Source organism: Haliotis rufescens, unplaced genomic scaffold, assembly GCF_023055435.1.
Source record: "Haliotis rufescens isolate VD_foot unplaced genomic scaffold, xgHalRufe1.0.p SCAF_3, whole genome shotgun sequence".
Lineage (NCBI taxonomy): Eukaryota > Metazoa > Mollusca > Gastropoda > Lepetellida > Haliotidae > Haliotis > Haliotis rufescens.
In genome coordinates, this window is record NW_025964001.1 from 36,925,205 (window position 1) to 36,953,012 (window position 27,808).

At 37.7% G+C, this 27,808-nt stretch overlaps 1 protein-coding gene across 1 annotated transcript in view; it reads right to left on the reverse strand.

The window, feature by feature from the left end:
- Nucleotides 1–27,808, reverse strand: part of LOC124118914 (DNA polymerase epsilon subunit 2-like) — a 76,583-nt gene that overhangs the window by 31,553 nt on the left and 17,222 nt on the right. Inside the window, exons 11-14 of the mRNA XM_046481228.2 lie at nt 27,000–27,120; nt 24,202–24,316; nt 22,025–22,208; nt 20,192–20,368 (exon numbers count right to left, since the gene is read on the reverse strand). Of these exons, the coding sequence (XP_046337184.2) occupies nt 20,192–20,368; nt 22,025–22,208; nt 24,202–24,316; nt 27,000–27,120 (597 nt within the window). The remainder of the gene's footprint in view (nt 1–20,191; nt 20,369–22,024; nt 22,209–24,201; nt 24,317–26,999; nt 27,121–27,808) is intronic.

Below are 27,808 nucleotides of genomic sequence, written 5' to 3' on the forward strand. Positions count from 1 at the left end.
TTGTGATTTTTCAATATTTATACTGTCTGAATACAGGCAGGTAACTTTGAAGATGGGCAGGCAACTCTTATCGGTCACCTGCCTGACTGTCTTGTTGGGTTTTAAAATGATTTCAAATACTGGTTGTATAGCACTGTTGTATAGTATGTGAATTTAGTATCTTTGTACCCTGCAAACAATCCGGATATGACAAGGGTTCCTGGTTTTCACACTTAATTTCAAGCACTTGTCAACTATAGGAGACATGTGACTTTTTATTATGTTATAGAAGTACTGTATTCGACGTAATAAGCGCCCCGCTCTAATAAGCGCCCACGGCGATATTTGCTAATATATTGGCTAGTGAACAATCCCAATTAGCTCCCCTTCTGATTAATCAATGTACACATGATTTATTTATTCCCGTATAATACGCACTCATGTGTTATGTTAATACTTAATTATGGGCAATTAAATTCTGGAAAAATATGTCTGTCGTTCTTAAACATTTCAGGCTATCAGCATAAACCACGATATTTATCTTACAACTCTGATCTTTTTCACTAAAATTATATTCCAATAAGAGTCCCCTATTTCTAATTTTGAGAGCGCCCTGGGCACTTATTACGTCGAATATGGTAACACTTTTAAAGCACCTATAAGCTGTGAAGTAGTGTCAAATGTAACGTACAATACATCAGGGTTTCACGCAATGCAGAAATGTGCATCCAGTATGCACAAATATGTAGAATTAACGCAGAAAAAACACATATATAATGAGTCCCGGGGGACAAATAATAACATTCATTGTACTAAATTCTTGATAACAAAAATTAAGTTCCTGTAATTGAATTAATGATTAAATCTTAAAGCACAATACACTACACCATTATGTTACTCTACAGGACCCTCACATTTTCTGTAAGGACCCTTGAAATTAGTATTTGGGGGTCCTCTGGACCCTATAGTCTTGTAGGTCACATTAAAACCCCGACACATAAATAGTAAACTACATTAATAACGGGTGAGGTGGAATGGGATTTAACCCTGCGTCCAAGATTATTGCACTTATATAGCGACGTGCATGCATGTGTGTGTGGCTGCTTGTACTAGTCCGGACTGATGCCGATTTATAGTTCTAGCCCACTGAGATACGGTACCATGCCGCAGTTTAACATGAATACCCCACTCAGACATAGTATACTGACTCCGAGTCAACTAGTCCTTGTTTTAGCCCCTTTATGCCAAGCGCCAGACAGGGTGACAACAAGTACCATCTTTTAACGTCTTTTGGTATGACGTGGCCAGGGATCGAACCCCGTACCTTCTGCTCTCTGGGTGGACGCTCTACCACTAGACCACGGAGGCGGTCACACTAATAACGAACACCCTTAAAACTAATTGACCGATATAACAAACTGTTTTTATGGTCCCGTCCATATGCTGTATATATGTTTATAACGAACTACTGTTATAACGAACTACTGTTATAACAAACTACTGTTATAACGAACTTCAAGTAGTGGTTCCTTTGACTTTGTTATAACTGTAGTTTACTGTACTTTTAACGATACTCTGGAGCATAATAAACTCTTTTCATTTTTTTTAACATTAACATTTTAAACACGGTAACTATTATGAAACCTTCCAACTTTTAGTAATTCGTGTTAATCCTTTGGATTCGTCAACCACAGAGGTTTAGGATTGGTGCCAGTTACTATCACTTCAATGAATTTTCCAAAAGTTGACTGTCAGTTTTGAAGAAAAGAATAAAAAACACAACAAATCTTATGAAAGAAAAGAATATTTGAAATAACTTAATCTCAATCACTGAAGAGTTACAATGTATTGACAGGGGTCCAGACCTAACCTTGACCCGGGACGATGGTGACCTTGGATGAGTTATGAAGAGTTGGCGGAGTTATGGGGAGTTGGCCTTCTCTCTGTTTACTGTTGACAGTGGTTAAGTTAGGGCAAGCCCTGTATTGATCCAGCAAAGATGCATCTGGGCCGTCACTATTTTGGTCGAGAGCTTCTCAATGTGTATTTGTAACGTGTACTTGCCCGGAGACAATTACGTAATACCCCAGCGGGTGAAACCCAGAGTCCTGTCTTGTCACCTTGTTAAGTGGCCATTGTTGCCGATGGGCTGGATTCACATGGCTTCAAAGACCAGTGTCTTCAGCACGAGATCGACTCAGTCTTTCTTAACAAGTCTATTGAAATAACACAGTTTCCTACTGTGGATGATTGATTGCCAAATCATATTTTTTTTCATGAACTTACCTGGTTTACACCAGAGCTCGAGATAAGCTGCGTATTTGTGTAAAATATGCATTAAATAAACTGAATTACAAAAACAAATCCAACCCTAGCGTATGAAATACATCCAAAAAATTATTAATACACTACTGAAATAAAATAAATGCATATATTAGATAAAACGATTGTGTATATCACAAGTGTTAGATAAAATGATTGCGTATCAGCCAATAGCAAAATTCACTTACCGGAAAAGCTTCTGCTACAAACATACTGATAGATGCCAATTGAAAAGCACATCGTGCCAAGTCAATGTACATGTATCTTAATTAGCAACTTAAAGTCGCACAGATTCACCGAATAATACACGAGTGAATCGTAACGGCCCTAGTATTCACAGGGTAAATCCAAAGACTCGATGACGATGTCAGGATGTCAGAAGATGACAAATCCCCGTCCAACCCCCACAATAGCAAAAGGCACCACTGGAAATGTGTTATGGTTTCTTTGGGTTTTGCATGCATAGCATTGAATTTACCCTGTGAATACTAGGGCGACTTTAAGTTGCTAATTAAGATACAACATGTACATTGACTTGGCACGATGTGCTTTTCAATTGGCATCTATCAGTATGTTTGTAGCAGAAGCTTTTCAAGGTATGCTCTGGAAACGAAATACGGACGGAAAGGCAGACAGAGCAGATGATGACTATATTCCCCTGCATTATAAGCCAGGGAGATATCAAATATATGTGTCCTATTACAGCAATTATAAAAAATATTTAAAATTGACGTTTAATCTTATTTAAATTTAGTTTTATTCAATGAGAGAGAGAGACTGAGAGAGTTGGGATTAACGCCGCTTTTAACAGTATTCCTGTTATATCACGGTGTGTCAGCTTAATGTGGGAGGAAAGCCCGAAGTGATGCAGGTCTCAGACGTTTACCACTTCTGTGAAACCCACGAAAGGTATGGTGCTGACAAACCTAGAAACACAATCGGGGAGAACCGGGATTCGAACCCACAATCATAGGTTTCTGGCGTGTCCAAGGGACTGTATTCAATGAATCTGAATCGGTTAGCAAACCAAGTAATGTTAATACCTCTCCAGCACAAGTTATATTCATGAAAGCATTACACAATATAATACATACTAATAAACTTAATACTTTTAACATTGTTGAAGATCGGTATTCGGGATGAATAATCTCATGTTAGTGGAAACATGTTGGAATGAAATATGTATAAATGTACTGATTTCAAGATACTTAAATTACTAGTTTTTGTGAAATTAGCATTACCATAATGATATAATATAGCTTTAAGATCAACTCCCTCAGGTTCATACAGAATTCAAAGATTTTCAACTGTCCTTTTCACTTGGGTCCTTAGGTTTAGTATGTCAATATTTTATTAAATCCAGCATACTATAGTATATATAAGTCGAAAGACCTTAAAAAACAGTATGAACATCACAAATCTTCCAACAAGATATATTATCACAACCAACAGTAACTGTCATAACTTCTTTGGCAAACAAATCTATGACCGTGACAAATCATACTTGAACATATTTTTGTGTTTTTTAACACTTTTATTAATAAGTATTTGTCATTTTGTACAAATTCAAGGATTTTCAAGCTATTTTGGTGATTTTCGAGGCTTTCAAGGCTTTTTAAGGCCAACACTAAAAATCAAGGCCTTTTCAAGCCTGTACAAACCTTGGAGTACTTTCCTAATACTAAGTTTTATATGTATCTGACCATCACAATGAAACTTTCTGTGCTGAACGTCAAGATTATTGTGTGTATTTGACTTGTAAACTGAGCCGGAAACAGCCATCACATGTACATCAGCTGTATTGACATTTTCCTCTGCGATCTACCAATGATTTATTTACAAAATACCCAGTGACATGGTGTAAAAGAATTTTGATGAAATGATCAAAAGAAATTGTATCTGAAACTATTATTTTACCAGTAATAATATACGCCAATATCGAGTTACTGTAGTTGCAACTTTTATTATAGTTATTTAAAACAAGAGGACAAATTATTCAATCTTCCCCGTTACGGTAATACTTTTTGTGAATATATATTTATATAGTTTTGTAGATATCGCTTGATCTCACCCAAGCGATATCTTCTCTGTGTGTGTGTGTGTGTGTGTGTGTGTGTGTGTGTGTGTGTGTGTGTGTGTGTGTGTGTGTGTGTGTGTGTGTATATATATAAAACTCTGGCAACAAGCACTAACGCCATTTTCAGTCAAAGTCCTTGCCATGGAAACTCTAAAAATATATTTTTCAAAAATTCCAAACTATCAAAAGGCACCAGTTCAACACTAGACCTATCAATGTACCAGGTTTGGTGAAGAAATATTGTACGGTTTTCAGGATCAGCTCCGGAAACGAGCACTTTTGCCATTTTAAGGCTAAGTCAAAGTTATTACATTGTATATTTTTAAAAAATCGCAAACTATCAAAAGGCACCAGTTCAACACTAGACCTATCAATGTACCAAGTTTGCTGCAGAAATATTGTAGGTCTCCAAGATTTCAATACCCTGGGAATGACCCGTGACATTATATTGCAGTAAAGACAAAACAATTCTAAGACTGTTAAAAGCTAATTTATATTTAAAGCCATCATTCTTTTCATTTATCATCATATATTCCAGTCATAGCATATATTTTAAACACTTCCAAACATACATATTTTACAATCATATAATATTCACATTAACATACATTTCTATATACAAACAATCACTTTATTGTCTCTGTCACTGTTTCATAATGTTTATGAATCATTCATAAACAGCTTCATCTCCGTCAAAGCCCAGGAAGTCGCTGGCAGTGTCATCATTGAAGATGTTGTCCATGACATTGTCAGGGATGTTGTCAGCATAAAACACATCCTGGGCGTCTTCTTCATCATCATTGTCGGCGAACTCTCTGACTTTATCTTCGTAAAGGATGTCATCTTCACTTCCATCTAAGGCATTGGTTATGCAACACTTCTTGAAAGACCGGGTCACCATTTCATCTGGGATTTCCGCCCAAGCTTGAAGAATCCATGTGCACATGCGCCATAGTTTTGGGCGACGGATGCGGCCAGTTGCTGTCGTTGTCTGCTGTCCTTCTGCCATCCATTGGTTCCACCTTGATCGAAGCAGGGACTTGAACGGCTTATTCAGACAGACGTCCAGTGGCTGAAGAAGACTTGTAAGTCCCCCGCGTATGATGGCTAAATCCGTCTTCATGGTTTTCAGCTGTCTCTTCACAGACGGCAGGCGATGGCATCTGAATGCGTCTAGCACTAGTAGGCTCTTCTCTTTACACAGGCCACCAGGTCTCCTCTCCCAAACAGTTCTGATCCAATCCTCAGTGAGGTCTCCATCGATCCACCCCTTCTCATGAACTCGGACTTCGACTCCTTTGGGGAAAGGTTCATTCTTCGGTAGTCTTCCTCTTAAAAATGACGTAGGGCGGCAACTTGTTGCCATCTCCCGTGACACATAGCATAACCGTGAAGCGGTTCTTTTCGTTTCCTGTTGTTCGGATGGTGACTGTCTTTTCTCCCTTGAAACTGACCGTCTGCTGATAAGGAAGATCGAAGGTGACAGGAGTCTGATCAGCATTTCCGATCTGGGCGAGGCTGTAATTTTCTCGTGATTTGATTATGAATCTCTGAAACTCTTGAAGCTTGTCTTCGAAGTCAGTTGGCAGTTTCTGCGCAATGTGAGTCTTTCGTCTGATTGACAGGTCATGACGACTCATGAAGTTATGACCCCATCCAATGCTGGCCTTGAATTCACTTGGGGCGATGCCTAACTTCTTGGTATATGATGGCGGTCTGTAAATAATCAGGACCAGACAATCCAGTGATTGACATCATGCAATTTGGATACGATAACATGCATCAACCAAGTCAGTGAGTCTGATCCCCGATCCCTTTAGTCACCTCTTACAACAAGCAGAATCGTCTTTTACGGCAAGCATGGGTTGCTGAAGACCAATTCTACCCCGGATCTTCATTGGTTGATTTCTAAGGTTTGTTTCAAGTTGTCAATAGCATGGGCGGGTAACGGAAAACATATATTTTTAGGGCCTTCTATTGTAATGATGTCAGGCAAGGAGATTACAGTCTCATCGATGAAATTACAGTGTAAGGAATTGATGTTACACAATATGATTATAGTGTTAACCATCACGCAATTATATGAGATTACAATGTGCAGTTCACAAGATACACAGCTACTTCAGTGGACTAAAGAACTGGAACATGATTGTCCACACAGAGCCACAAGGCTCTATTGCCCATTTCAATAATGAGTGTGAGTGAGTTGGGTTTAACGCCGCTTTTAACAGTATTCCAGTTATATCACGGCGTGTCAGCTTAATTTCGTAGGAAAGCCCGAAGTGATGCAGGTCTCAGACGTTTACCACTTCGGTGAAACCCACAGGCACAGGTATGGTGCTGACAAACCTAGAAACATAATCGGGGCGAACTGGGATTCGAACCCACAGTCATAGGTTTCTGGCGTGCCCAAGGGATGCAACTCTGCACAGCAAATCGCGGCGCCTTAGACGACTGGGCCACCCGTGCCCCCCATTTCAATAATGAAAAAACTGTTTGCATAACAAGGGGAAACAGAAGCAGTCCCAGCCCCATGTTTCCTGAAAGCCCCAAAACTTTCCCATATGAAATAGTAGCAGGACGTTACACCGATGCATCTGTGGATCGCAATTCTTTACTTCTCGATACAAGATTTGATCCCAATCCCACACTAAGTGAGTGAATATGGTTTTACGCCGCATTTAGCAATATCACGGTGGGGAACACCAGAAATGGGCTTCACACATTGTACCCATGTGGGGAATCGAACCCGGATTTTTAGCATGACGAGCAAACGCTTTAACCCCTAGGCTACCCAACAGCCCCGACACACGAAGTAAAAAGTATCGATTCTTACCTTAAATGTATTCTTTAATAAATGTTACACCAAACACTAATTACTAGTGAAAATAAGTAGTGAAAACATAAATATTTTCATCCAGTGCATCATACTTAACACTGCCATCTGTAAATTGTTAGTGTGCCAGGTATTTGGCCATCCTCTCCATGAAAAAGATGGCTTTCACACCACAGGTGAGGTGAGGTGAAATGGGGTTTAACGTCGCGTCCAAGATTATTGCACTTATATACCGACGTGCATGTACGTGTGTGTGTTTGTGTGGCTGCTTGTACTAGTCTGGACTGATGCCGATTTATAGTGCTAGCTCACTGAGATACCATGCCGCAGTTTAACATGAATACCCCACTCAGACACAGTATACTGACTCCGAGCCGACCAGTCCTTGTTTTAGCCCCTTAATGCCGAGCGCCAGACAGGGTAACAACAAGTACCATCTTTTAACGTCTTTTGGTATGACGCGGTCGGGGATCGAACCCCGGACCTTCCGCTCTCCGGGCGGACGCTCTACCACTAGACCACGGAGGCGGTTTTCACACCACAGATAGGAGCACATGCAAGTATCATGATACGTATCAGATTGTGAGCAAGGTATCGTGATACGTATCAGATTGTGAGCAAGGTATCGTGATACGTATCAGATTGTGAGCAAGGTATCATGATACGTATCACAGCTGGTGTATTGTCCCAACCCTAATCTAAAACATATCATGAACCATGACTTGAGCACATCAGGAGACAGCTCACACATACCCAACGCAGTTTAACTTTGAAACAGAAAGTCCCATGCCACTAGCTACCTTAAAAGCAAAGTTATAAGCACTTCCGTTTTAATGACATAATTTCTGGTTTGGGTAAATACATGCCCAAAAATACAGCTGTAAAAACCTTTCAAACAGAAGTCTTATATCTGTAGCGATCTTATTAATAAAATCATAAACAATTCAGGTTTAGTTACCTTGACCTTCAATCCTTCAGCCATGAACTGCCTAGAGGTTATACACAGAACGTTACATCAGATTCCAACTGAAAATGCTAAGATATCGTGTACATAAGCTTTTGGGGATGTCAACTTCACACAGAGTGACCTTGACCATACACATGCGAAAACATTACTTGTTACAAATCAGAAGTCTCCATATTATATGAGAGTCATTTCATGAGTGAATGGCCATCAAAGCGTCCTTGACATTTGATACAACACAATACATAATATTATGACTAGTATTGAGTTAATTATCGTCAGTCTTCTGAAATGATTGGAAAATGTATATATCTGTAATACTTAATAAATTTCAATGCGATTGAGGCCCGGGTCATGTATACTAAGTTTCATTGAATTCCATTCATAAATACTCAAGTTATCGTAATAATACATTTTTTATGCTCAGCTCATACTGAGTGAATTTGATACCCCAATGTCATTCAATCATATGTTAGAAATATTTCCCAGGGGTATACAGGAGTTATTTGAAATATGAAACTGTCATCTGTCATAAATGCGTGGTTCAGAAAACCAACAGTGGCACCAGCGGATCTCAATTTCGTGTCAACACAGTCGGCTGCTTAATAACGGCAGCCATGTTTAAAATCAGATCAGAAATATGTGCGCAACGTTTTGAGACACCATTGCTGTGATCATTCACACAAAGTTTCAGCCATGTAGTTACAGACGAAATGTCGAAAATGTCCTAAAAACTTTTGACAACCGGACATATGACATGCAATGGCATAAGGGATAGTCAGTTTGACATTCACACATTTTTCACGAGATGTCACAGTCTGTCATGACAAAATATTACACTTGGTGCTAGAGGCCATAATTAGTGAGCTGCTTAGGTAGAGACCATTTGTGTATGTTAATCCTCATAGTTAAACATTTTTGTTCTTACATCAATGTACTTTGCTTAGCACAGCTGCTTCAACAAACATTACATGGTCGATCACAAACAAATAAAGCACGCATACATATCACAGCAATGACCTCATGTATATGACAAAAAAAACATATTGCGTCAGAGCCAGGGATCGAAAAGCATCAAATTCCAATGTTCTGCTGTCCTCAAAATTTGCAAAAACACTTTCTTAGCAGAGTTCTAATGTGTGTTCTGACCAAAAATATATTGCCACACTAACTTCGAACATTTCAGTTATGCAACTCTGGGGGCATGTGATCTTAACCAAAAAATTGATTTGTTTACGAAAATCAAGGAAAGAATAAATATATTGTTCACAGAACATGCTGGATGTTCTCAAAAAGTAATGTATTTTCGTCAGAGATAAAGCACTGAATAAAAAAATTGGTATCTGAGAATTTTAAAAGTCTATTAGAATAAGATGACAATGAGTTCGTCTACATTTAACATGACTGAGATATCAGCTATTCCATAAAGTTAACTCGCAATATGTTCCCCAGACAATAATAATAACAAGGTGCATATTTAAAATGTGCCAAATTCCAACCCAAAAAGTGTTGCAGTATTACTCCGGTCACTGGATCAGTGTGCACAATGTTCATTCTCAGCTCCCTGGGGAGTATACATTTCATGTTGCATGTATAAACTGAGATCAAAACTTCATTCTCTAGATTAATCGAAAAACAGTAATTTCTAACTCATTAAGTCAGCACTAGCAAATGTTTCTGGCCACTAACCTCGCGTACAAACAAACCTTGCAATTAACTTTGATAAGGGGTTTAAGAAGTTTTAATTGATGAAGGAAGAAGAAAAGATCTTGTTTCCTAGCCTACAATACATCCTCTCAAATGTTCGAGACGAAGAGCCAAAGATTATCAATCAAACGACTTTATATTCAGTTAACTACACCATCCTCTACTTCTGAACTGGTTCATAAATAGGACAAGATATTTGCGTAAACATTTATCAAACAAGGCAAAAAGTGAGCAGGCCTAGACTCCATATTTTGAAGTTCAAAACATGAAAAAAAGATACATTTTATCAGAAAATCCATTTATTAAAATCAAACCTTGTACTGCAACTCTGCTATGGTAGAGAAACTGTTCCCCCAATTAGAAAAGATACCATCAAGCACTTTTCAAGTTATAGGTCATACAAATGTTGAAAATAAATTCTAATTTAAAAACATGAAAAAAATCATATTTTTTCAGACAATACCCATATCAAAATCAAACTTGGCACTGCAAATCTTCGATTAGTGAAGAAAGCATTCTTTAAATTTGAAAAGAATCCATGAAGTTCAAGTCCTTGGTCACACAAATGATGAAGTAAAAAAAAAAGTCCAAAAAATGAAAAATGTTTCAGAAAATCCAAACTTTGAATTCAAACTTCGCACTGCACCTATCCTATTGGTATAGCAAGTGTTCACCAAGTTTAACAAGAATCTTTGCGGTAGTTTTCAAGTTTTAGTGCGCACACTTTCTCAGAAGGATGGACAGAATTCCTTGGTGTACAACATACCCCTGCCCTTTAGGTCGGGGGTATAATCATGATAATTATACCAGTTTAATATAAATATATAAAATTGCTCTGTTTGTCATGAAATCATGCCTGGAGGTCTTTAATAATGTGGACTTTGGCAATTTAGTGATGAATTATCCTGACAAATTTCTGTAATGACATATCGTATACCATTCTCTTCCTTGGTGAAAAAAACAACGAGGAAATGGCATCAAAACAAAGATGGTTGCAGAAACTGAGCAAATTAACCTTTGCTACAGTAACAAATTTTAGTGAGAATTTTACAACCTTGACAATAGGTGAAAGACCTTCCAAATCTGGGTCAGGTTTGCCTTGGTGGCAGGAAATGTTGACAAATAAAACAAGTTGTTGTTTGTTATGGGATCAGCCCGTCTTGTCGCTTCTTTAACCACAGACCTCAAGGTACAGCTTCAAGGTTTCTATTTTAGAGGAAAAAAATGCCTTCTTTCGAACAAAGATTGACTCACCCCTGCAAATCGTTTAATTCCCATTCAAGGTAAAAAGTTCATAATTTGAAGAAAATGATTGTTAGAAACGTTTGCTTCACCAATGTATAATAAAAAAGACATCCCATATTTGACTATAGCATCTATGCCCGATATACACTTAGAAGTTCAATTTAATAAAGGACAGGATATGATGAAAAATAGATTCATTATAACAAAGAACATAAATTGTATCGATTTATTTTTTAAATGATTGCCTCCATACAATTCATGCAAGGACAGATGTATTTTGAACATTATTGAGTCTAGATATCACCAAACATTTATTCAATAATAGTTTTAGATCAATATAAACGTATTTGTAACAAAAAGGAATTCAAGAGATTCTTCAACAGCTGGCTTTGACACACTCACGTGGGAGGTATTTAATGATTTTATAAAGAATAAGAACAAAAAACTGGATGTAAAATTAATAATTTGATGTGATTTGCTTCATCAATGGAGCAATCCTCCCTTTTTTCATAAATTGCATTACAAAAGAAGAAGTCAAAAGCAACGGTACGAACAGAAGTACAAAATAGATGTTTGTTCAGATGCAACTAGTGTCACAAGAACCAATGTATGACAAGGGGTGGGGAGATAGCCAAGTGGGGAAAGGGTTTGCTAGTCATGCGGAAGGCCTGAGTTTGTTAACTGACAATAGAACTAGGCTGGAATTTCCAGGCTTGATCGCAGCACCACCAGTGGCAATTGATTGCTAGGTATGTCCCTTCTATGTCCCTTCTATTTACCAATCTGATGTTATATTACTTTAAACAAAATGGCGGCACCTAGTCAAGGTGATCCAATCGATAATTAAGATCCATATTGTAATAAAACGGGTCTTACCCCACGAAGTGCATCAAATCACTTGAGCACCTTTATTAAAAGCATGAAAAGATTTGCAAAATATCTGTCAACTCACATTTGGCGGTACCCATGCTTTGCAAATCCTGCAGTTAACAGAAATCTACACGTTGAAATCCATGTTGTTTACGAACTGGATGTCTGGTCCATTTTGATTGGACTATGCATAGACTCGTTAGTCCAGCTAAATAACTCGGGAATAACAGCCCAGTTTGGCAAGGGTGGAAACTGGACTTTTGTAGTCAGTTAACTCCCTTGCCTCGGAAAGATGCATATCAAAATACATGAGAGTGAGATTCTATACACCATCCAAAATCATTCTTCCAGCTTTTTCTGATCGTCACCAGTAATAACCAGTGTCTTGAGTGTAAAAAGCACAGCTTACCAGCTTCAGTGGCAGAGAGATTAGTGATGTCATTTGATTGTGATGTCATCGAAAAGATGGCATTCCAATGGTCTGCTAAGCATTACGAAGGAATTTTATTGCAGCAACATCTCCGAGGAGAGGGTGCTTGATGTCATCAAAGCAATATCTCCTGTGCTGGATAGTTCTGGGTGATAAATGCATTTATTATATACTTCAGTGTGAAAGACTGGGTTTTCTGAAGTGATATTTTCATTGCAGTTAAGACAACACTTGATATTTCACTGCAGTGAACATAACACATTGACGGAACTATTGTTACCTCCCCTTAAATTGTCTCCCTTTATCATGTCTTTCCTGTACACAAACTGTTGACGTCCTTCTCACGTTAGTTCAACATTGACCAGGCAAAATAAAGACAGATGGTCATTTATGGAGTTAATATCACTTCTTGACGTTTGTTATTCTCGAAAAATGTTTTGTTATAAACTGTAAATTTCGCATTCGCCTTGATCGAAGCTCCATTTTTTATATTCCCTCGCATTCAACAGTGGTCTCGTAGCTTTAAATAATATGATTTTGAAGTTGATTTTTGTATATGATCATATCTAAATGAATGATAAAGGATTTTCATTTTGACCTTAAATATTTTTTGTGATTTTTTTCTAAACTACTTCTTAAGTCGCAATTACAAGGGGTGGTGAAACGTCCTTGTGTGTTAGGTAGGGAGAATTTACGTTTCAAGGTTTTACATTTGTAATGAAAAAATAAAATTTCTGGTAGAAAACTAGGGATGAGAGAAACATGATATTTCACAAGACACATGAAATATCCTCTATATTATTGGGTGTTTGATACTTGTGAAGAAACCGGTAGTTCCAGGTGATACAAGATATATCTATGTCAACTTCTGCAATCCTTATATTACTTCATGACAATTCATTTCACAATTACATTTCTTGACATGTATTTTCTTCTTCAAAGAATCAAGTTCTTAAATAGAATTTATAATATTTGGATATCAGGGCAACTGTAAAACACATGTTTATTTAAAAGTTGAAGCTATCTGAAAAGATTATCATTTTTTAATAAGGTTACCATGACCACAGATGACTTTGAATAAAATCACAAGATAAAAACAATCTGTAAGGCAAGATATTTGATTGATACTCCGAATTCTTAAACATTCAGGAAAAAAGTCTGACATTAGGCACGATGAAATCTGAGACAATGTCAGATGTTAGTAAGTGTTTTTGAACACAGCTTTTTCTTACACTGATTATACATTGCAGGTGTTGTTCCAATTCATCAGTTTCATTGATGATTGATTTGTTTTAGTTTCTGAAGAAGGAATCGATCACAAAATCTGTGATTATCTTTAGTTCATTTAAGTAATTGCAAAGGTCAAAACTGAGTATAAACACACTGAACAACACAAGTCTGGTAACATGGACAGGTCACGGTTTCCTTTTGATAGGTTTAAGTAATCAAACACATGTACATAGATTTTAGTTTTAATTTGATATTTTTGGAAACATAAATTAGAGAAAGCTCTAAATACACTATTTTACTATTCTCGTTTTTGACTGAACATTAATTAATCATCGATTGCTTTTTTCATTGAATTGCTTTTTCATACAGACGGTCAACCTTGACATTTTAACCAGCACGCACTGACAGCATGCTCACACATGCACGCACACCAGTAATTCAGGCTGATATTAAAAGTGGAACTTCGAATATTAGATGCTTGTGCAAAATTTAACAACTATCTAGAACCCGAAAGCCAAATTCTCCACAGCAAACACCACAATACACTTCTTCACATGATTACTAAGAAACATGCTATTGATAGACATTGTACTTTACATCAGTTTTTGTTGATAAGTCAAGGTGTGTAGTTTGGTGAAAATATATGACTAACTTATGTTGTTCTGTGCATTCTTTTGCCTCCTTTGCCACAGTCGATATATGGCAAACATGTGTGACGAAGTCTGTTGACGAGATGTAGACAGCTTACAGGTCCCGAAATGGCGTCACACAGGAAACAATGGCACCAATAATGGTATCTGTCGACTCTGACAGCGAATCACAAGGAAGACAGTTTTCAGTCTGATTTAAGTTTCAAAATAACCCCCGCCAAAGAGATGGCAGTTCTGTCTACCATCATCACCTCTCTGTATTAAGTGACAACTGTTGCATTTCAAAACATAATAATTTCTAAAAAACGTATTCCAGTGATTGTTGATGAACTGCAAATACTAGTTTTAATAGATCAGATATTTTTATTCTCTTTGATATAATTCATCGGTGTCATTCATAGGCAAACTGACTAATCACAGCAGCAATATCAAATTCAGTATGCATGACTTTAGCCACTGTCATACGAGAGCAGGTAGTTTCAATTAGACATTGTGATCAGTTTTACTATTTCGTTAAATCCCCCGATTTTGTTTCTAGGTTTATCAGCACCATACCTTTGCTCGTGGGTATCATTGAAGTGGTAAACGTCTTAGACCTACATCACTTGGGGCTTTCCTCCCACATTACACACAGCTGACACGTGATGATATAACTGGAATACTGTTAAAAGCGGTGTAGCCCAGTGGTTAAAGCGTTTGCTCTTCACCCCGAAGATCTGGGTTCAATTCCCGACATTGGTACATTGTGTGAAGCCCATTGCTGGTGTCCCCCGCCGTGATACTGCTTGAATATTGCTAAAAGCAGCGTAAAACCATACTCAATCACTAAAAGCGGTGTTAAACCAAACTCACTCACAATTCATCAACTCACAAGATTCAGTCAGAGTCATTGGGATTTGAAACCACCATTTGATCAACATATATTTTAATATGTGCATGTTCTTTTAAACCACAGTGAGAAATAGTGACGCTAAATCACAAAGGCCTCCGAATAATAAAGTCGTGGCCAGGACAACTAGGGGTTGACAGCATGAACAATGATCCATGTCATCAAGTCGACCAACCAGGTTACAGATTGAACGCACCGACTCCATATTTAAGAACGTTTACAACAAGCATGGCGTATTGGGAAACTATTTACCCTGGAATATTCAATAGGTCCCGAATAGCATCAGGGTTTATGCCGCTCTTAGGAATATTCCAGCTATATCATGGCTGGGGTCACTAAAAATATTGAAGATTGAGTTGAGTTGAGTTGAGTTTAACACTGCATTGATGACAATTGCATGTGCGCGTGTGCATGCGTGGATGCTTGTACTAATCGGTGCTAATGCCAGTGTTTTTAATATCGCTTTTTGGTATGACACAGCCAGGAAGATCTCTGGGAAGATGCTCTATCCACTGGACCATGAAGGTAGTCTCCAGAAATAAAACATTGAAGATAGAAAGACAGAACTAACTTGCAAGACACATTGTGAAGTGTGTTGTCTAGTGTTGAAATAGAGCGCATTCAAGTAACTTAAGATAATAATCAATACTTAGAGTTAAAGATGTCACGATTCACCAAAAGATGTAATATTCTCACACGATACGATTATGCAATACACATTTATCTGTATAAATTCATATTTTAATCATGTATTGATTTCCATTTTAATCCCAAATATTGTTTCAGACATGGACCCATTCATTTATATATAGTCTATTTAATTTCAGGCGGACATCGAAGGTATTTCACAAACTGGGAATTTGCCATCGTATTTGATAATAGAAAATACAGTTACTTATGTTGACACAAATAGTCAAATGAAACATTTTCATTTTTCAAATATGAGACCAGATATTCATGAAGTTTAAAGCCTTTTTAATAGTATGCCCTATCAAATATAATAATTCATGCAAAATTAATGCGAATTAAGTATCACGATATCTTACCGTGAACAAAGTATGACGGCGTATATTACATCGGCAAATAATCGGACTGTGACAGCCCTAAAAAATAATCCATAGCAGTGTCAAAAATTGTACATGAAAGTCAAAGATAAAAGCTAAAGATTCAGGGGATCCCTGGATTTAATTACTTAGGAGAAGATGTCATGGACCCCTACCGTCTTAATCTCAACCACTGCATAGGGCTGGTAGAAGTTTCAAGGCTTATCAAGTTTTATTACCGTATTCGACGTAATAAACGCCCCGCTCTAATAAGCGCCCACGGCGATATTTGCTAATATAATGGCTAGTGAACAATCCCAATCAGCACCCCTTACGATTCATCAATGTACACAAGACTTATTTATTCGTGCATAATACGCACTCGTGTGTTATGTCACCCTTAATTATGGGCAATTAAATTCTTGAAAAATATATGTCGTATGTAAACATTTCAAGCTGTTAGCATAAACAACAAAATTTACGATCTTTCAACTCAAAATAATATTCTAATAAGCGCCCCCTATTTCTAATTGTGAGAGCGCCCCGGGCGCTTATTATGTCGAATACGGTATACTTACTCATGTTTCATTAAAAATAAATAAATTAAATACATATAGTACTTAACTTTTCATAGGGATAATCAGATATGTGATTCTATTAAAATTTACACTTGACATAATGCGAGAACCAGTGGGAAAGATGAAAAAATGTCACATCAAAAGAGACAACAGACAGCATAATAGACATACACAGACCTTAATTCAGGTAATCTAAAAAGCCTGACTGTATTCTGAATTAGCATGGGTATTAAACCATGACCGACAACAATGGAGGCACATACTGCCATGCCAGGCACTGCTCCAATCACACCTCCCAGTTATATTCACGTGTAGTTGTGTGCTTCCAAGGTCTATTGACATGTGATACAGACCGTGATTACCAGGCCCGGGTGACCGGGAACACAACAGCCTTTGTGTTACAAAGGCCTTGACTGGGAAACATGATATCACTGTCTCGTCAACACTACATAGATTTGGCCACAGCTGGGATTGATCACCACAAAATTTTATAATAACTTTCCAAAAATATAAACCTATTGTCCTAAACTTTATCAAGTGATCCGGTTCCTGACTGTTTTAAGGCTAACAGGTATGTGAGAAACGGCGCACCAGATGAAATCAATGACTCCAACAAAAAAATGTAGAGAATTGTGAAATTATTTAGCACAACAATACTTAAATTACAATAGCTGTAGATTGTTCGGATTTCATGTCTGGCCTGAGGGTGTGTATTGGAGAATAATGACAAACATGTTAGAACAAATATCACTGTGATTGCGTGACATAACACATACCAAACAGACCAAACAGACCAAACAGACCAAATGAGGAGAAAACCATTAAACCGGAATGAGAATGGATATTTTCCTTTTCAGCTTTTTTCAATGGAGTGTGGTCCATAATTTGGGGGTGTTTGTTGGGGGTTCATTAGAATTTAACAAATTTGTGGTCACTAAATTTTGCGGAAGATCCCATCCCTGATTTAATATCTTGTGAAAGGGATAGGAGTTTTGAGACAAAATATTTTTCAACAAAAAATATATATCTTTGAAAAATTGATCTGAATGACATTTTTTTTACAACACAAATTTCCATAACATCAAGCGCTTCTTCTTCTTCATCATAATTGATTATTTACATCAAATAGTTTGTATATTGCTGAATGCGAAATTAAACAACAAACAATCAACAATTGTACATATCCACCTGCTCTGTTACAATGTATTCTCCTGAAGAGCATAAGTTTTGGCATTTTTAAATTGTTTTTGTGAAAAATCCTGGTCGGCACTGGTTAAGAAACCATAAGAAAAATAGAATTCCTTTTCTTTTTTATAACTAAAACATATGATCTGAATAAGTTGCCATTTGTGCATTTTGGTTAAGCTTGTCTCATCATTTATTTTTGTGTGCAAGTTACCCACTGACCAAGCCGGATAAGAAAATTATAAGACCTGTTCTGATTTATTTTATTTTAAGGATCAGCGGAATGATATAATCTACCCTAAAAAGTCCGGCCATATGTTAACATTCTTTTCGCAAGTTTTCAGAAAAACAAACAATTATCACTTTCTATACATATTTGCAATAATAACCCCTATTCATCTTTCAAAAAGTCTTGAAGACAGACTACAGTTGTAAATTTTCTGACAGTACTATAAAAGGTCATGTTAAAATTACTGCTAAACATACACACAGCCTTGGCAGAACTGTGAAATCAGTGGTTGATCTATGTCCACAAATTACAGGTGAGGTGAGGTGCCATGAGATTTAACAATGCATTCAAGATAATTACACTCGAATAGGTGTGTGCGTGTGTCAACTAGCCCTGCTCTAGTCGGCTTTAGATGGCTTGCCCAGATATACCATGCCACAGTTTAACATGGATACCCCACTCAGTAAACTGACTCCGAGCTGACCAGTCTTTGTTTTATCCCCTTAATGCCGAGCAACAGGCGGTATAACAAGTATACCACATTTTAACATCTTATTGATGAGTGAGTTGGGATTAGCGCCGCTTTTAACAGTATTCCAGTTATATCACGGTGTGTCAGCTTAATGTGGGAGGAAAGCCCGAAATGATGCAGGTCAGACGTTTACCACTTCGGTGAAACCCACGAGCACGGGTATGGTGCTGATAAACTTAGAAACATAATTGGGGGGAATCAAACCCACAATCAATAGGTTTCTGGTGTGCCAAAGGGACACAACTCTGCACAGTGAATTGCGGTACTTTAGACGACTGGGCCACCTGGGCCACCTGTGCCCCCCCCCTCGTATGAAGTTGCCAGGGGATTAAACCACAGACCTTGTGCTCTCTGGCAGATGCTCTATCCACTAGACAACGAGATACTAATGTAACAACTTAGTGTATCTTTGATGATTACTAAGACTTTTATTCTCTATAAATGCTAATGAATGTATTCTATTCCAATTCCTCTTAATTCTATTTTGTAGAACCATGATAGAGGTGAAAATATATTCTGAAAACATGACGAAGAAAAATTATGATATGAATGTGTTTTATCACAAGATATGAGTGAGTTCTCCACATCTTGAGACAATACACTGGACGTAAATACACAACTTGTTAACCCTTTGATCAATATGACCAACCGTAAGCATTCAGGAAAATTGATTCATGAAAAACTGTCAGTGGTGCAGGCATCTGCTGAGTGAGTGAGTGAGTGAGTGAGTGAGTGAGTGAGTGAGTGAGTGAGTGAGTTGTTTTTCAGTCAGCTCGAGGAGGAAGCCTTACTCATTTTACTTGCGTTGGTTACTGATAAATATCGATTGTGTCATGAAGTGTCTTGCAGTTTAACGTTACCCTAGAAGTTTTATTTTGACTCCTACATATTTCTAAGTTCAAAACATAAAGAAAGCAATATTTTCTCAGAAAATACACTTATTGAAATCAAAATGGCACAATTGTGCTCTGTGTTTGAATTAATTCCAATATGAAAAACAAATAAGGTATCCTGATACCAAAACAATGTGAGTTTGTTTTGATCGTAACCTTGTGTAAACAATTTGCTTGAACTGTACCCGTGGCCTTGATGACGTTTATGGCCTATTAGATTTCATGAATGGCCCATATTTTGGGGGTTAAGTGGGCCAAGAGGCAAACCTTTTTTCAAGCCAAGGATGAGCTTTGCACGTCAGAGACCTAGATAATTCACACTCCATTTACATCTCACATTGTCAAAAACACAAGGTTTTGCATTACAAGCAAATGCTGAGGAAGACCCATGTCCAGTCTTTGAAATAATGTTCCACTGAGACCACCCCCTGTCAATAACCAGGCATATGAAGACCCTATGTTGGGAATCAAACTTGGGTGCATATGCATGATAGGCAATCACCTGAACCACTTGACCAGCCACTGTACTTACCGGATTCATGATGGTACAGTCAGCTGTTGAAGTGTTGAAGGGGTCGAACTTGTCAGCACACACGATGACGTCTGGGAGCGGGTATAGACGCATCCCTCTATCATACGCCCAGTACACAGGGCAGACGTGGAGCGGGAGGGGGCACAGGTGGGCCTGGCTGATGATGGACTTTGCAAACTGGAGGAAAACAATAGCAAGATAAGACACGAGGAAGAATTCTTGAAATTCTGCTGAAAAATAAGAAAATTAGAGCTACAAGACTTTGAAGCTCACATGACTTTTTTCAGAAACATATGATCTGAAAGTCCATTTGAGGATAAAGACAAATAAGTAAAAAGAAATATCAGAAAATTCTGCTTGATATTCTGGCAGCATGTTAATTAAATAAGACATTGAAAACAGTAGAACTGGCTATGCAGAGGGCAAAAATAACATGTGTATCGTTATTGTTATCAAATCTTCCACAGCGAGTGAGTATGGTTTTACACCACTTTTAGCAATATCACAGCAGGGGACACCAGAAATGTGTTTCACACATTGCACCCATGTGGGGAATCGAACCCGGGCCTTCGGTGTGAACATTTTAACCACTTCGTTATTCCTCACAGCATATACTTACTTCAGATCAAAGTTCATAATGGTACATACAGAATTGACTGAGTACCATTTTCAATATGGTGGCCATGTTTTACAATTGGATAGGAATTCTATCAGCATATCTTGACACACCCTTCCGAGGCTCATATCTAAAAGATTCAGCTTGATCATCCCAGAAGAGTCAGAGGTGATGTTGGAAATGCACTTAATCTGAAATTAACTGAAATTCTTAGATACGATCCTCGTGTGTGTGTGTGTGTGTGTGTGTGTGTGTGTGTGTGTGTGTGTGCGTGTGCGTGTGCGTGTGCGTGTGCGTGTGTGCATGTGCGTGTGCCCGTCCTTGTACTAGTCTGGACTAATGCCGATTTTATATTTCTAGCCCACTGAGATAACATGCCACAGTTTACATGAATGCCCCACTCAGACACAGTATACTGACTCCGAGCAAACCAGTCCTTGTTTTAGCCCCTTAATGCCAGCGCCAGACAGGGTAACAAGTACCATCTTTTCACATCTTTCCGTATGACGTGGCCGGGGATTGAACCCTAGACCTTCCGCTTTCCAAGCAGACAAGGAGGCAGTCACTAGCGCTTTCATTGATGGGGATGGTTACAACAATCCAGAGATTGACAACATGCTCACCGATACTATTGATCGGAAACTGATTTAACAATCAATTTATTGACTTTAAGTGCCTACTTTAGCAATATATCGATATTTCGATTTATGGTGACACCCCTAGTCCTGATACAATAATCAAAGTATGAACGAGGACTAAATTACTTTTTCTATATTGACTTTCAATACGTTGCGAATTCTGAGCTCTGGGTAAAATACACATCTGAACACAATATCTAGACATGTATGTTTATGAACTGTGACAACCTCTCAAAAAAGGTGCTTCGTCCAAACATCACAAAAAACAAACCTCAAGAGAAAACATTTTAAATCCCAGCTCACAAAAACACACTTTGTAAATTAAACAATGATCATGTGACCTTCAGTGGTTTATAACACACAGAAACTTGACAGTTCAATCACTTAACTATTTCGTCCCCTTTTTCCCCCAGCCAATGAAGATATTGGGCTTGTGCAAATGATCTTTGTTCCACCACATACTTGCCTAAGAAAGCCAAATATATTTTTTTGTAAATATGTACTCCTGATGTTTTACAAAATTAAAAAAACGGCAACATGCTGACGACAATTCCCATAGCTATGTAAATCTTGACTCACATGGGTTGGGATATCTCCGTCTGCTGGAAACTTGACACAATTCCGACACATCTTGGTGACGATGTCTTCTCGAAACACGACAATTTCCTGTGTGCAATACTGCAGGCGGCAGGGATTACTCGTGAAAACAGTTTGCGGAACTCGGCGTCGTAACTCCTCTGTTATGGAGTTAGGGATTGCTGGTCTAACAAAAGAAATACAAAACATTCTTAAAAATAATTCCCTTTAATTCTTATAAACCAACTAAGTGAAATATGTCTGGGCCTCTCATGTCAAAGTAACCTTAATACTTTATAATGCCATGGCCTCGTTCACTGACCCCTTATGAAACTAAACAACCTTCGGGTTCACTAGTAAATCTGTGCTATATAGGTCCTTAGGCCCTTTACTACTGAATCCTGGCCCATCATTTACAAAGGCGAGGATTACATCCCTAAGCATATATTTAATGTTTAAGTGAACCTGATTTTCTTAAGTGCCTAGTGTCGGACAAAAAGACCTACATGAAAGGATCTTATTCCACACAAACAATTTCTTTAATTTAAAAAAGAATTCTACTGAGGATCACATTAACGCCATCACTGTCAGAATATAAAAAAACACAGCTGAAAAAATTTAACAAGCATTTTTCTGGATATTATGTTTGAATTTTTTTTGGGGGGGTCGAGAAACATGTTCAACATTTCTTTAGTGGGAGTGCACCTCAGCATGCTCAAGGTCAGAATGTCCATGACATGAAATGTTATCCTTGCAGCAGAGTGGAAATACTGAGCATGACTGAGAGTGACAGTCGAAAGTGAAAGTCTGGCATACAATTCAAAGTCAAATTCAAAGCCTGGCCACAAAAGGAGAGCTTGTTGCTTGTTTCAAGCAACCTTCCTGATCCTGCAAAATAGCTTCACCACATCACCTGTGACCCCAAAAGGACCCCTAGAAAACTGCTTTTTGCCTGTTAAAAAAGGATATAATTTTTTACAGACTGTTGTTATTGAAATATTGAGTAACTACCAATCGCCCTACCTGTGGTTTGAAGTATTTCGGTCACAAAGAGTCCTATCAACAAGTTTACAGGAGACAAATTCGACAAAAAACAGGAAGTTCACATTTATTTTAAGTCCAATGATGACAGTCTGAAACGGACTGTAGAAATATGCGCACGTGACTCCATTATAATGATAATAATGTAGTCTTCATAAAACATTTAATCCACACACAAAAATAATTGAGAAAATTCTAGATGTGCATCTTCTAAAATGATAAAATGTCGCTGCGTTTTTGTTGTAAACATTGCTCCCATGATGCATGTTACATAACACTTGTAAAGCCTAAACCATGGTACATGATATGAAGTCTGTATTGGGGAATGTATACAAGTTCTTTACACTTTAGAGAGATAGAGGGAAACCATTTATTAATTTAGATAGGGTGAATTACCGAAGTGCCCAAGCTATGGGGTTTTCAATTCATTCCATCAAGTCTACGGTATGATAAGAAAAACAAAACTGGTATAGGGGTGGTCTCAAAAACAAAACTGGGAAGTAAAAGGATATTAGACAGCTTTGATACAGGGTGATAAGATACAAACTTTCTGAGCAGAATTTGGGAGGAATTAAAGATACAATTAATGTTTCCCAGACTGCACTATTTGATGCTCTCCAAGACATGAGATTTTGATACGCTGTGTGTGGCAATGACCGAGCACTTTTCAGGGGAAAATATTACATCCTGTCCATGAGGTCACATTATCTCCAAACCATTCATAACTATCACAGTCAGGGCGACCAGATAATTTACCTTGATGGCTATCGGCAGATGGACAAAAAGCACCCATAGACCATCAGATAATGGTAATTGTGTCATTGTTTTGCATGCTGCAACCCATGATATGGGGCTTATTGATAGATGTGTGCTAGATTTCGTGGTGAAAAAGAAAACTGGTGATTTTCATAAGGAAATTATAGGAGGTGATGTGTTCATAGTCTGGTTGGAACTTCAGCTATTGCCCATCTTAAACAACGCCAGTGTTATTGTCATGGATAACGCCAGTTAATATAACGTTAAGGAATCAGTTTTCGAGCATTTCCGACAGTACTTCAGTGGCAGTGTCTGTACAGTGTGATATACTGATATATATAGTATATTTCATCACAACACCTGTGACCACCCCCATCACTCACCTGGGCAGTATTGTAGAAGGTCCCGGGTCCTGAGGTCCGGGTACAAACACAAACCGACTACTCTCCTTTATTGAAGGAAACTCACAAATAAGGTCTGCTAGATTATGAAACGATTCTGAAATATAAAATATTTTAGGACTGAACAATATAAAAACATGTATACTGTTATTTTAATCCTATTTCTATCATACAGTAAACGATGTTTATAACGAAAAGGCTAATAACAAACTGACGAATATATCAAACAAATTTGCTGTATATATATATATATATATATATAATAAAATAATAAAGTCCACGTTAGTCCATCATCTTCTTTATATCAGTTTCATACATAGTACTTTCGCTGTCTCATGACAGCTCTTCAGTGTAACTGACAATGACATATACTGACGTCATACTTATGATGACGTCATAAATTACAACTGTGACGTCACAATGTATTTACACACTCCAACGACGACACCAAGTAATTTAACAATTGTAGGGAGACTTTTGAATTAAATATACAGTATTTGTAAAGTAACAGTGCAACATTTACGATTGAAATGACAAATCTATTAATACATTCTAGAGTTCAACTTTGGTTTCATCAATTGGATAAACATTTGTTCTTTTTCCAGTCTCAGCTGCTTGTTACTTGTATACAATTTATAAAACGGAAAAATAGTAAATTTCCCGTTTCCGCAATCATCAATGTGTTTGCTGACACCTAAGCATCGAACATTAGGGTCTCTAATCTGCTGTTTGTGTACAGTGACTCTATCTTTTAATTCCATGCCGGTTTCACCGATGTAGTTTTCGCCGCATCCCGAACATCTCATAACATACACCACATCTTTGCTGCGGCAGTTCATGTCGGCTTTCACATTGAAACCCTTGCCATTTGCAAAAAGGAAAGTAGTACCTTCACTTATGATGTTACACGTGCCGCATCTTGGTGTGTTACGGCACGTGTAACATCATAAGTGAAGGTACTACTTTCCTTTTTGCAAATGGCAAGGGTTTCAATGTGAAAGCCGACATGAACTGCCGCAGCAAAGATGTGGTGTATGTTATGAGATGTTCGGGATGCGGCGAAAACTACATCGGTGAAACCGGCATGGAATTAAAAGATAGAGTCACTGTACACAAACAGCAGATTAGAGACCCTAATGTTCGATGCTTAGGTGTCAGCAAACACATTGATGATTGCGGAAACGGGAAATTTACTATTTTTCCGTTTTATAAATTGTATACAAGTAACAAGCAGCTGAGACTGGAAAAAGAACAAATGTTTATCCAATTGATGAAACCAAAGTTGAACTCTAGAATGTATTAATAGATTTGTCATTTCAATCGTAAATGTTGCACTGTTACTTTACAAATACTGTATATTTAATTCAAAAGTCTCCCTACAATTGTTAAATTACTTGGTGTCGTCGTTGGAGTGTGTAAATACATTGTGACGTCACAGTTGTAATTTATGACGTCATCATAAGTATGACGTCAGTATATGTCATTGTCAGTTACACTGAAGAGCTGTCATGAGACAGCGAAAGTACTATGTATGAAACTGATATAAAGAAGATGATGGACTAACGTGGACTTTATTATTTTATTATTTATTACATGTACACCGAGTGAACATTTACCTCATTTTTGTATATATATATATATATATATATATATATATATATATATATATATATATATATGCTTATAACAAATTACGGTAATAACAAAATTACTGGTCCATTTGAGCTCATTATAACAGTACTTTACTGTATGAAAAGTAAAATAACAGTGTTCATGTATTCAAAAGCATCTTAAAATACACAGCATATCACAAAGAATCACATCTTACAATTCTTCACATTAGGCTGAAAAAAAATAATACTCAACCCACATCATCATAAAGTTTGCTGTATGTTTTGTTTTTATTTCCATTTTAAAATTTAAAAAAAGAAGTCCTTTTAATATTACAAGTTCAACGTAAGTCAAATACTGTATTCCAGTATTTTACTCATCAAGGAATACATTTATTATGTAGGGAAGCCCTTTCCCAGGCTGATTGTACACAACTGTTTATTTGGTTACATACTAGTATGAACACCCCCACCCCCACCCCCACTCTTCACCCCACCCCACCCAAAAAAGAGAAAGACACAGCCCACCCTCACTATATTTTCAAAAACCATTGTCTGAGAACCATTTTTTTTTCATTTTGTTAAGCCTTAGAAAGATGTTATGACATAAAAAATATCATCACATGATGCTTCATTTTAACCTAGGCTTATATAATATCCACAGAATATTCTTAACTTCAAATTCTAGATTTCTCTGTACTCAAATGACAAAGCTCTTATCTGAGCTATCACGTAATTCAGGAGAAATCACATCAAACGATGCAGAGTAACAGCAACCACCAGTGCTGGCAGAGTTATCTCCCCTTATTGTGTTTGTCAGCTTCTTTCACTCACACCATGAGCATGTTGCAAAATTGACTGAGGATTTGTTTGTTTGTTGTTTAATGCCACACTCAGCAATATTACAGCTACATGAAAGCGGTCTGTAAATAATTGAGTCTGGACCAGACAATCCAGTGATTGACATCATGAGCATCAATCCACGTAATTGGGATAGTCGCCTTTTACGGCAAGCATGGGTTACTGGGACCTTTTCAAACCAGGAATCCCCAATGGCACCATGACGTCAAAGTATACAATTTGACTTAAACCCTTAAAGTTAAAACATTACAAAATACATTTCATCAGTTTTAATCTATGCAAGTCTATGTTTCTCCAACAGCAACTTACCTTTTAATAGTTTTACATGATTACTTCCGTGGGGTGCAGAAGAAAAGTTGCCACATAAAACAAAACAAGTTGGAGGGAACTCTGCATATCCTGTGAACAGCTCTCTCAATTTCTCCATCACCTGAAACAGACGAGTCTCATGCTGGGTCGTCTGGGTAATCCTGGGCATGTTTGTATATTTGTAGTTTAACGCCGCACTCAGCAATATTCCAACTTAATGTCGGCATTCTGTAAATAATGCAGCATTGACCTATGCAATATGTATATGACGAAATGCATCAACCAAGTGAGTGAGCCTGACCAGCGATCCCGTTAGTCGCCTTTTACGAGAAGCATGGGTTGCTGAAGACCTATTCTAATATGGATCTTCACATGAGGAGGCAAGCATGGGTTGCTGAAGACCTATTCTAACATGGATCTTCACATGAGGAGGCAAGCATGGGTTGCTGAAGACCTATTCTGGGTGTCTGTATATCACATTGTAAATGTCCACATGATCATTGATTCATTCCAGGTTCAAAATTAATTATCTAAACATCCAGTACACTACACCAATTATTTACTTTACAGGACCCTCATATTGCCTGCTAGGACCCTTAAAATTTTCCCCTGGCCCCCCACTTTCGTAAGTCAAGGCAAAATCCTGCAAGCCCAAACACTGGACAATCTACAGGCACTGTAGCAGACACAGGCTGTTCCTATGTGAGAGATCAGATCAGCAGTCTCACTCAGTGTGGACTGACATTGAAAAGACTGATGTGGGTCCTGTTTTACCAAGCAATCTTACCCCTAACACAATCGTAACATAT